The sequence below is a fragment of the Bombus huntii genome, chromosome 13, assembly GCF_024542735.1.
Source record: "Bombus huntii isolate Logan2020A chromosome 13, iyBomHunt1.1, whole genome shotgun sequence".
Lineage (NCBI taxonomy): Eukaryota > Metazoa > Arthropoda > Insecta > Hymenoptera > Apidae > Bombus > Bombus huntii.
In genome coordinates, this window is record NC_066250.1 from 7,238,666 (window position 1) to 7,250,998 (window position 12,333).

The 12,333-nt window shown below is 40.7% G+C and overlaps 1 protein-coding gene across 7 annotated transcripts in view; it reads left to right on the top strand.

Annotated features, from left to right (window-relative positions):
• LOC126872323 (homeotic protein distal-less) overlaps positions 1 to 12,333 on the top strand; it is a 113,675-nt gene that overhangs the window by 89,738 nt on the left and 11,604 nt on the right. For 3 of the 7 annotated variants that reach the window (XM_050632145.1, XM_050632146.1, XM_050632147.1), the window contains exon 5: positions 787 to 4,849. The exons of the other annotated variants lie outside the window; for them this stretch is intronic. In XM_050632145.1, coding sequence (XP_050488102.1) covers positions 787 to 805 — 19 coding nt within the window. In that variant the 3' untranslated portion in view covers positions 806 to 4,849. Of the gene's footprint in view, positions 1 to 786; positions 4,850 to 12,333 lie in introns of those variants that run through there. 7 annotated transcript variants of the gene reach the window in all.

Sequence of the window (12,333 nt, forward strand, 5' to 3'; positions counted from 1 at the left end):
TGAAATTTTAGTGGACTTATGAGGACTTAGGAGTTTCTTTCTTGTAGATATTATTTAATTTATGGATTAATTTATGGATTAATATATATAGAAGATTTATAGTAAGGAGATTTAGGTGAATATTACCGTTGTTTCTAACGGAAACGCGTTCCATTAATCCTTCATAATTCATTGTGACATTCCTTTCGGGTAAAGATTTTCGTAAATAAAATCCGTTGCAACTTTAATCCTGCAATACTTCTTCGTTAATTATTGTTTCAACTATTTCTAAATTCTCGACTATTTTAAATATTGATGAAATAACTCGTTATTTATGTTTTCTAATAATTTTTCCGAAATAATCTAACCCGACTGAACTTGTTCCATGTAATCGTTATTATTTGAACTAACTTTCATTGTTCAATATATAGTTACAGCGTTACGAAGTTAAAAGGAACGTAACATTTACCGACGTAAATATATATACACGTAGAAACTTTAAATATCAACGACACATCGGTTCCTTTCATTGCATTATACAAATTAAAATAAAGGACATTCTTATCAAGAGAATTTATCTATAATTCCAACATGTACGCCCGGATGAAGAGAATTTAGCAATAATTCCAACATCTACTCCCAGATAGAAGATACAACGATTAAATCGTGTTCCCTGATCTATCGATATTCTCGATCGAATGACCCAAAGAAATCGTGTACGGGAAACATTCTTCCCCCTCTATTTCCACGTAGGGTGGCACGAAGGGCTGGGTTCTAATGGCTCGTTCGTCTGTCGTATTTTTTCAGGGTGTGGCCGGCGGTTTAACGAAGATGTCCTTCGAGCTGTGTTCAGGAGGAACCGCTTCTTCGTAGCACCGCGGACGTGCCAGCGCCCCTGCCCCAAAGTGTGAATACGTATAGCACCTGTCGCGATGGACTTCGCGTTCGATGTTAATAAATTGTTTCTATCTCTTAACGAGAGCCGCGTGTTCACCGACCGGTCAACGACAAATTGGTCGTCCGTCGTTACGACGAAAAATCAAAGCGTCGCGATCGTACGATCTATAGGGAACCAATCGCGATGATAGTAAGATGGAAGAACGCAGTTGTCCTGCATCGACGAGAATGAACGAACTTTTCGTGAAACGAAAACGTTCGGTAGAAAATCGAATTCACGTACGATTATGCATCGCGAATAGCGATTCGCAAATGATGCACGACTCGATGTTCACGTCGATGGAATTTATATGAAACGTCTATCGACGACGATGAACGATCATTCATGCTTTACCTGTAAATGAAATCATCGAAGAGGAGGGAAAAAGGACGGCCGAAAAATCGCACGACAGATAACGACGACGTACGAATCATCGAATAGATGTAATAGAATCTCCTCGATCGGAGATCGACGGCAGATCGTCCGCGTTCGCCTCGCGAGCTTACCGATCGCTCTTCGTCGTCGAACGCACGGAACCAGGCAAAACCAGCTGACGATCGATCGATCTAACAGTGACTGAATTATCGATAGAATTTCAATGATCGTGAAACGATTAACAAAGCGATGAGGAACAGTTTCCGCCGCTTCGTTAAATGTCAAGATAGCGGTCGGCTCTTGGTCGAGCTGTTGGCAAATTATCCATCGGATGGTTCTCGCGGACCAAGGATGTTTTCGCCACCTGAAGGAGGAGACACGATGTTTCGCGTTCTAAACGATTCACAACGATTCCTCGGTTTCCTTCGTAAATGTCAATCTGTTTGTTAGATGACGTTAGATCGGTCGATCCTTTGTGACAGTTGCCCAACCGAGGCGGCTGACCCACTTCGTGCTCTGGAAGCTGGATCTCGTCGGATCAAACGGCAACAGAGCGAGAAGAGAACAGAAAGGCGGAGAAGCAGAAAGGGTAACCGCGAAAGGGGACAGAAAGAAGGACGGACAGAGACGAGACGGGCGAAAGATGGAGAAAGACGGTTTACGGAGATAGAGAGAGAAAGAAAGAAATATTGCACAAACTCGTCGTCGAGAAACAGTCGTTCCTCAAGGCGGTTGGAAGTAATGAAATCCTAATGACATTTTCGTGAGTCAAACGATCTCGGCAATCACGGTGGCGCGCTGTAATCACCGGTCCCTCCTTTCCGGATGAAGCAACCGAACGCGGTGGACCCTCCTCCGAAAAGGAGCGGAGGACACGAAGAGATACGCGCGATTTACCACGAAACCCGAGGCCGTGCACAGTCAGTGGAAAAAATCATTATCTCGGTCGACGACGCGACGGACAGTTCTGACAAGTGCGCGTTCATTAAATTCGTGAAAAAAAGGGGAAAAAGAAAAAACGAAACATTCGTGAAAGCACGGTCTCGGGTCCATCGTGGCTCGATGGAACATCAAGCGGAAACATCTGTCGCGGAGACAGTCTCCGCGATCTCGTGAAATCTTTCTCTCCTCTGACCCGCATATAGTTCGTTCGAAAGATTCGATTTCTTTCGGGAATAAATCCTGCCGCCCTCTCTGTTCGTAATTCTTCATCGAACAACCTTCAATCTCATACCTAGAGGATGCATCGAGAAAACGAAAAGGGTTTTACGCTGTTTTTACCGTTTCCCGTCGGCCATGCTGAAGATCTCCACCCTTTTGCCATCTTTGCCATCACCGGCCAACGATATAGCTAGCTTTCAAAGAGACGCCACGAAACCGCAGGAAAAGAGAACGAACGTTTGCGGTTTGCGACTAGGGGAAACTGGGAGGGTCGGTGAGCCCCACCGCTGACCCAAATCCTCCGGCGTGTCGGTGTAACAATGGTCGTCTCATGAGAACGCGGTCTCGTACGGTCCCTTTACTTCCTCATTCTGCCTTCTTTTTCGCCTCCGGAGATGCCACCGTTCTGGCCGAGAACGAACTCGAGGAATCGCGAAACTTTAACAAAACTACGTCGAAAAAATCTCCTCGACTTTCTCGGATGTCCAATCTCAACTACGACATCTATTTTAGTCTTGAAATTATATTATTACATTTCCTTTTACATTTAAATTGAATCGTTTTACATTTCAAATCGATAGATCTCTTTTTATCGTCGATATTCCAAATCCTATTCAATGGTTCGCTTTTTGTGATGATTACTTAAACAACCTATTTTTCGCGTTCAATATATCCAAATTCTGTGTCAATGATATCCTTCTGGTAATCGATACATACAAATTCAATTTAAACGACTCATTTTCTGTGATCGACGAATCCAAATTCTACTGCGAAGGTTTTCTTTTTATGATCGATATCCACAAATCCTATTTCGGTTTAAAGAAAAATTCATCTTTCGATCGACAAACGTAAACGACAAACAAGTCTCGAGCTTGTTCCGACGGAGTTACGTGTTTCGTGTTTCCCCGGCGATCTCCGTTAGAATATTTCCTCGAGCGCGCTCGAGCTTTCCCATCGTGAAACTCTCGACATGGGAACAGAGTACAAAGCCAGTTTCACGCCGCTGGACATCTGGAGCCATCGCGTGTTACCTCGAAATCCGCGAGAAAGAAGTAGCCTGAAGCTAGCGAACGAGCAGAGAAGGGAAACGACCGACGACGAGCAAGATCTGCGTCGACGTGTTTTCTCTCCCCTTGTATCTTCTATCCTGGTCGAAATTTTTCCCATCGTCGCGGCTTTACCCGTCGTGTTCGTCGTTGTCGTTCGACAATCTGGACGCGATATCACGGCTCCGGATTCAGCGCGATGATGACGAGAGATGACGAACAACGATTCCCTCCGTGTATATGTACTAATAAGTGCCGTTAGATTTCGACCGCAGAGGCTGCGAGGCGCGGAACGGCGACGGAACAGCGGTTCTTGCGTTTAGATTCGGTGCAATAAGGAGGCGTGTGCGTGTATAATTTAAGACGAAGCTCCCTCAGTTCCTAAATTGCGTGTAGAGCGAGTGAATTGCGAAAAAACAGCGTAAAACGATTCGATTCGCGCGGCGAACTGGACGAAAGTGTTTTGCCCGGCGATTCTCGCAAACGCGTTAAAAGACACATCCTGTAACCCGTTATTCCAATTTTTTTCCACGCGTATTTTTCGTCCCAAGATCCCGGCAAGAAAAAGAAAGAGAAGGTAAAAGGAAGAAGAAAATAAAATAAAAAAAAAAAAAAGAAAAAAGGAAGAGAAAAAGAACGTTGAAGAGGGAAGCGCCCTGTGACAGTGTGTCGGTCACTTGCAAGAGCGTAACGTGTTGCAGTTTAGCTTTGTCACGCTTTCGTCGAGTTCGCGGGATAATAGAACGTTGGCCGAGGACGAGCGAAACGGACTTTAACGCGATGGAAAACGAAGAGAGGCGCGCGAGATGAGAAGAAATATAATGGAATGACGAACATCATACGGAATAACGGAGAAGAAAATGATAAATATATATTGGAGACGAAGAAAACGAGAAGAGAGGAGTCCGTAGAATTTACTAGCGTTACTAGTCCCGGTGCAAGTAAGCGGGGATCGAATCGAGCGGCGTGAAACAGATTTATAAATGATCGATCCCTTCTGGTGCGTGTAAATATTGCACCGGGGCCCACCCCTGTTAGCACGTAAGCCGTAAAACAAGTGAAAAAAATCTGTGTATAATACGATATTGTGATAAGATGTGTAAAGATACGAGAGAACGCGAGAGAGAGTGTCTGTGAGAGAAAGAAAGAGAGAGAGAGAGAGAGAGAGAGAGAGAGATAGAAAGCCAGAAATCGTCTATATACATATAGGTTAATAAAAACACGGCAGACCCCAATTCATCAATTTTATCGAGTACCCTTGTACGAATATAGATACTACGAGGACTAAAATACCTTAATTATGATTACTATTGTATAAAATATGAATAATAACTAATTAATTCAATTTAAATCGCATCGACTTATATACGTACTTACTCTGCTACCCTTGTTCGTGATTTCTCGAGTTTTCGAGAATACGATGAAGATGCAATAAAATGGAGGTCGTTCAAAGATGTTCCACAAATTGTCGTATTAGATAGTAAATGGAGCGATTATTCGATGGTTTCTGAGGAACTGCAACTGCAGAACGGAGGATTCCAATGTCCTGACGGTAGGTTCGAGTTCCTGTTTCTTTCCCTTTTCTCTTTGTTCACCGGTAGCGGACACCACCTGCCGTTTTAAAGGCGGCGTACGCATGCTCTACTTTTATGGATAACTGTACTCCTATCTCGCTTAAAGCGAAGCCACCGACTATTCCGTGTCTTCGGTGCGTCTACACGGTGTCTTCGAAGAGCTGGAAAATTCACAGAATAATAAGTTTCATGATAAAAAAAAATCTCTCTCTCGAATAATATCCTGACAATATTCTTGATGGAATTATCCGATAAATGTGTAAGTATTATTCCATTTCATCGAATGTATTCTATACCTTAACGTTACTGCAGGTCTTGGATTTTTCGAAAAACTTTATCTACAACTGTTATATCATATAGCGAGCTGATAATCGTAATCAATAACTCGTGTGAGTCATACTACTACTTTTCTAGAAAAATGTTTTACTTTCATTATTTTAAAAGGCCTCGATACATATTCTTTAAAATTAAAAAAAATATGTCACAATATAAAATTAAATTACAATTTGGTCGACTATCAAATTAAACGAATAATTCTTTCGAGGATTGTGATTACGCGTAACATACTTCTAATTTCTAACATACTCACTTATACGTCACTGTGATTCTCAGCTATAGTTACACCAAATGTAAGAATTTAAAGAGAAAATAATCGTGAATAACCCAAGAAACGTATCAAAATTAACAATAAAAACAAGGATGCTCGCGTTTCTTTCTCTGATATTTATGATCATCCAAAGCTCGAAACTTGATCTCGAAATAAGCGAAAAATGATTACATTCGCGACGCTGTTGTCCGAGCAGTCGCAAGCCAAAACTCGTCCACCATCTGCAGAAAGAGCGAATCGATCTGACGTCTGTTATAATCCGTTCGGCTGATCGTAATAATCGTGACGAAGCTTAATAAGCCAATTAGCTATTCGATGATTAAATCGTACGCTTATCTGGATATTGATTTTCCTCGAGACAAAGGCCATTCTTCCCGACAAAAGCGGCCATGTTCCGCAGGCACTCAGTCGTTTGCTACGCGCGACTACGCTTGCTCGTCCGTGCGGGACCACCGGCAGAAAAAGGTGTACCGATGTCTCGATGAATGCGGTGTGCGCGCCTCTGCCGCGGTTTCCAAACGTAAACTTATACTCGGTGAAAAGGTAGACAGAGAGCGAAAAAAAAGGGAAGCAAAGGGAGGAGAGAAGGAGGAAAAGAAGAGAGGAGAAAGCGCGAGGAAAAGGAAGAAGGAGAGAGATAGGCCACCGTGGCACGACAATGCAGCGGCATAAAGTCTCAGAAGACGCACAGGGAAACCTCGCAAACGGGGGACAAAAACCTATAATGGACACAATGGTCGATGGATCTCGACTGTGGGCCTTCGACTGGAAGGCGCCGGTATTCATTGTGGTGTACCTTCGAAAAGATTATGTCGAGTGGATGTTTGCCTCTTTTCGTTTTTCCAGTTACCACTACGTGCTGTTTTATTCAGCATGATCGTTGGAATTTCAGAATTCATCGGCTCATTCTTTCCTCGAAAATTGTGCACTTACGCCAAAGATAATAGTCCTCTTGTGAAAATCTGTTTATTCTCGACGCATTTACAGTAGATTGGTTTCGATCGGCTGGGTTCATTTTCGAGAGATTCAATCGGTGCACACCGTAGATTCTGAACTAACCTGTACCTATATCAGGTCTAACGAGTTCATTGCATGTATGCCACGTTATCACATTATGTTAACCACTTTGCCAGCCTTTCGATTCTGTCCTAGTATCTCGCTTTATCATCTACACGATAAAATGAATTTATAGCGACACATTTCACGGATCGGATTTACATTCGACAAATAGCAGCGCACAATTAACGACAACTAACCGACCCTACGAGATTAGACCTTTCTATGGATATATAGAGCGATAACGCGGTAAAAGTAATACGATTAATTACAATTTTATTCGCCATCGAAGTTCGTTAAACTAACGAAGAGGAGAACGAGAGGGGGAGAGATGATACACGTCAATCGTTAACAACTGCTTCCGTCTAATCAAATTCGCGTTGAAGATCGTGTTCTAGACAAACACGGTCGAAGCAAGCCTTTGTATAAACCAGCTCGTTTAATTCAACTTCCCTCAACATCCCCTTATTCTATTACTCAAGGCCTACCAGCCGCCTCCCTTCTCTTCTTCCACCTCTTTAATTGCATTCTCGAAGATGAGATCCGAATCTAGAATGGAGAACAAACAGGAGGTGAGCAGAAAATTAAACTATTAAAGTGCTCGAGAACTTAAGTATCGCGCATCACGATCATCTTGGTTTCTACGGAACGTAGGTGAGCGAGAGGAACGCGCGGACTTCGTGTAGTTTCCCTCTTATCGTGGCCACAGATCGCGCCACCCTAGCTAACTAGATTGCTCGATTTCGGATAATTAGCATTTTAATCGTGTCGAATTTCTCTGGTCGAGCGAAGTATAAATGAAATTCATATCAGAAATAATTCAGTCATTTGTAAAAAAAAAAAAAAAAATGAAAGTAAAAGGGAAGAATATAGTTACCTCGTAGTAATCTAAAATTTAATAAGAAATTCGATAACTCCAGAGGATGGATCGAAATTCAGAAAGCTAATTTATTTGCAGTGGCATAGGAGTCAAAGGACGACGCGAGTCGAGAGCGACTCATGCTGTTGTTTTGCCTCGGAACATTGACTCAGCCTTGACGCAGAAATATAACGATAAACAAAATCCGGGCAAAACAATGTCGGCGCTACATGCAACCGTCGAATAAAATTTTCAAACGAATTCAAATTTTCCCACTTCTCTCCGACCAGTATAAATAAACGGACGTGATCGCGAACGGATAGTATTATACATATCGAGTATCTAACAGAGCATCTCCGAGTATCTCACGAGTATTTATCAAGTTACGCGACGTGCATTAACGAATATTTATTCCGCGATTTTCTTCTGCGATTTATACCTTGTACTAACGACTCGCGTATACGGCTGTACATTAATTTATTATTTTAAATATATTCGACTGTTTCAACAACAAGCAATCTCGTCCTTTAAACCTCACGTACTAACTATCCTCCACATATTGATCCATAGTACCTTGAAATTAGACGTTCCAAAGTTTGATTATTTTCGCAATATTTCTAAAGTAATCGTAATATTTATTGCGACAACTATAAACTATTCCACGTGTCACTATTAATAATAATTGAAAAAATAGTTCTCAAATTTATTTTTAATATTCTAAAGTTTACTGGTATACAAATCCTGACTTTTTTCAGCCACCTTAAATGACTAAACTTATCTCTATGTGCTTCTCAGATAGATAAACTGTTCGGCCTCGTATAGTTGTTATCGTTTAAGATTGTAATTCAGTCGATCAAGTGACATCGAAGGTAAAGGAAAGATATCTCTTTCCTTAATAACATCGATGATAAACGTGATACAAGTATAGACACGTGTAATACTCGTTGATAGAGGATATAACGGAGTAGGAAAAGGAATTAGTATCGTGCAGGGGTCAGGAAGAACAAGCCACGACTTGCTAAGACGGCGGACGATATCGAATAAACAAACGAACGAGTGGGAGGCGGAGGAAGTGGCGGATATTAAGGTCTTCGTGACGGAACTTGCCTCGTATTATAGCGAGCTAAGTGAGGAGGTCTCCTCGTCTGGTCGAACTAATTCTATTACTTCGTCCCTTCCTTCCACCACCATACGTCGCTTCTATCTAACCGTGGATCATCGCTGTTAGACCATTCTCTTTCGCTAGATTGTCTTTGGGACAATGTAACATCGTAACAACCTCGGTGACAAGCTACTGATAAATGTGTCCTTCGTTTCAATCTTTGTTCTCGGCGATTCCATTACAAAAGGGTTGCGGTTGAACTATGAACTTTGACAAATTCCCCCTTATTAGTGCGATATACAGATTTAGAATAGTTTCTAGCAAATTTGTAATACGAAACTGAGATATTTAGAAATCTAAACCCGCTCCATTCTCTGTCCTGTGGATTTTATTACGAAGGGGATGTGGCTGAACTATGAACTTTAAATAACTTCTGCCACTTCAACTTGCTTATCACGATACAGAAATTCAGCAATAAGGTGAAGAAATTTCGAAATTTAACGTGATATGAAATTAAGAAATTAACAAATCTAAATATCGAATATGGTCTGTATAAAATTTAGAAACTTGGAAATTTAAATACCTCATGCTGATCCATAAAAAAATTGCAATATCGCGTATGAGATAAAATTTTCGACCGAAGACACACGAACAGCACCAATGTGTGAAATTAATCGTGATCAAAGTTCGAATTCGATGACCGAAAGTCTACAAGGGAGAACCAGGAAGGGTAACGACGGGCAGAAAAAGAGGAAAAGTTAGGGGAGGAAAGTTAGAGGTGGTCGAAGCAAGAGGTGGTCAGGTTGGGGTGCCAATTTGCGATTCCACGCAGCAAGAAGGGCGTGGCGGGCTCGCGCATAGGGTGGCTCGCTCGTTTGCGCGACATTGTCGGGCAACCCTAACCTTCTGGCTGCCCCTGCCATCTTTCTCTCGACGAACTTCGTTCGCGTTAATCTCATAATTCTCTTATGTGGATGAAAACCAATGAGTTCGGCCTTGAAGGCCGCAGCTCGAGAAAACGATGTTTATGAACCAAATGAAAGCGACAGTGTTGCTTTTGCGATGATACAGAACCTTCGAGATGATGGGAACACGCGTAATTGATTATTGAAATCTCATTAGAATATATTAATGGATATGTGGTTGAGAATTATTTATTAGATGATTCTATTATGGGATCGTTAGATTTCGTCCATAAAAGAACCGCTAATTGCTTCACTCTGTTTTTATTTATACAAGAAAAGAATTTATAGTCGAGTGTTAGTCTTTCTTCGTTAACGTATAACATTAATTTGTAATGAGGTGATCGTCTTCAAATTTCTCATACATCTTTCTTCCACGTGTTAAACGCTCTATGCTCACGTTTTAATTTACAAATGAGGATATTGCATAAACTTCTTTCTTAAACGATTAGCTGCTACATATTCTGCAACACCTTGTATAAATATTACTTCCAATACATTAATAATAATTCATAAAGAAGAAATTATAATGTCTATTTCTTGAATTTGACGTACATTGATTCATCAAGGACCGACGTTACGTTAATGTGATATTTCTTTCGCAATTTTTTTTATTAGATAATTAACATTAATCTGTATATTAATACCGTAGGTATAAAAAAAGAATCGCGATTCCTTATATTATTTCTTTTCTTACTTAGATCCTACAATTTCCTGAATAACAAATTTAACTACTTTTTTTTAAAGTGTACAAGTATTTTTTACATTATATACATTTTTACATAGTCGATAATATCAAATCGATAATACTTCGATAATACTCGATGATCGAGAATACTCTATCATTTCTTTCTTAATAATTTCGATTAAATTTAATCCGATCTATTTCATAACGCCTGAAACAAACGATAATCGATCGGGATTATAAAATATCAAGCATTGTCAAATCGTTTACAAAGAGAGCATAACGCCGCCGTTAGTGTACTATAACATAACGGCTTTAAACGTCGAACTGTTGCGTCGCCTTCTGGACATCCAGCTGGCGAAGTTGCATAGCGCAGAGGCACAAAGGTCGAAAGGAAATGAACGCAGAACTCCGCCCAACGGATCGTTTGTCTCGCAAGGGGTTGAAGCCACGTGGCAGAAAGACGCACGCGTCCTTGGTAAATCAAATAAACGCGACAAAACGAGAACTTGACATAATCTAACAATCGGCCGGGAACGCTTGTTGCATCATGTTTTCGCTTTCGAGATGACACAATAACCGAGACGAATTTACATGGAAATGGTAGTGCTTATTACATACCTGGAAACGGTGTGACCGTGCCCATATGAATATTCAATACGAAATTAAACGGGTAGACGACGTTTCGCACATATTAAATAACATGAAGCAAGACAAATGAAAAAAGAAAAAGATGGATGCCGGATGCATGGAGCAATTAAATGCTTCAACGCAAAACGAGCAGTTTCTTTTAAATTGGAAAAAAGTGAGACCGAGAGCTCAAAGTGCACGCAGTTTTCAAACAATCTTGGTCACTCGAGATACGTATGTATGTAAATAAAACACAGGAAGAATATCAAAGATAGCCGATATCTACGAAATAATAAATAATTTGCTAAAGATAGAAATAAAAGTGTATTGTGTTTAATAACGTTACATCTCGCTTACCAGTATGACGAATGTAGGAAGTCATCGTATGTAATTGTGGCCATTGCTTTGAAATCGACGTGAAAATAATAGTTGAAGGCAATTTGGTCCATCTTAGATAGATCATGATTTCTAGTTCGTCTTTTAATATTCGCGATTAACAGAATCACTACCAATACACACGCGATTTGAACGAAATAACGAATGGACTAGGCGAAATTATGCAACGAGATAAAGTTATGTACTACGCGATTAAGATTCCCGAAATTCCGACGCGCAACAACGCGATGTTATCATCCAGACGGTAGGCACGGAAATGCGCACGAAATAGTGGTCGTTTGTTTGGATTTTCCGTTGTTCCTTGCCGGAGTCGTGTCAAATTCGATGTTATGATTCTTCGATTACCTCTGTGTGTGTGTACAGAATTTGACTTGAATACAATCGTTAATTATAATGGTAATAATCATGACGCGACCAACTAACGCAATAGATTGTTTATTTTAAATTTTCTAACGAGACATTTCGCGTGTTAATAAAATCACGTGAAATATTTTGTCTATAATATTTTATTTATGCATTGTATAGCCTTGCATAAACGACATTACGATAACGAAATATCTCAGCTATCCAAAATCGCGAGGGAGTTGACATAAAAATTATTACAAATCGGCAATCTCATTTTCAGTATGAACAGATCAGAGATACGAATATATTGCTTATCGTGATGTACAAGAAGAATTATAGTGTTGCAAAAATGTACATAGTAATAATTACTCGTGAAAAAAGAAATGGTTGCTGTGTCACGGAAGGTAAAAGGCGAAAAATAAAATAATGTCAGATGAATCGGTACAACGCGCTGAGTATATCGGATAAATTGGTTTTTATTGATCCCCACTGTTCACGGCGACGAGTTATGCGCATGGTGATCGTTAAGGTGATTAAGAAATCACGTGCCATTAACGCTCATTAAGGAGCCAGAGCTAATCCCGGTGTATCAAGCCTCAGTCTCCTCCTTGTTTCCTGT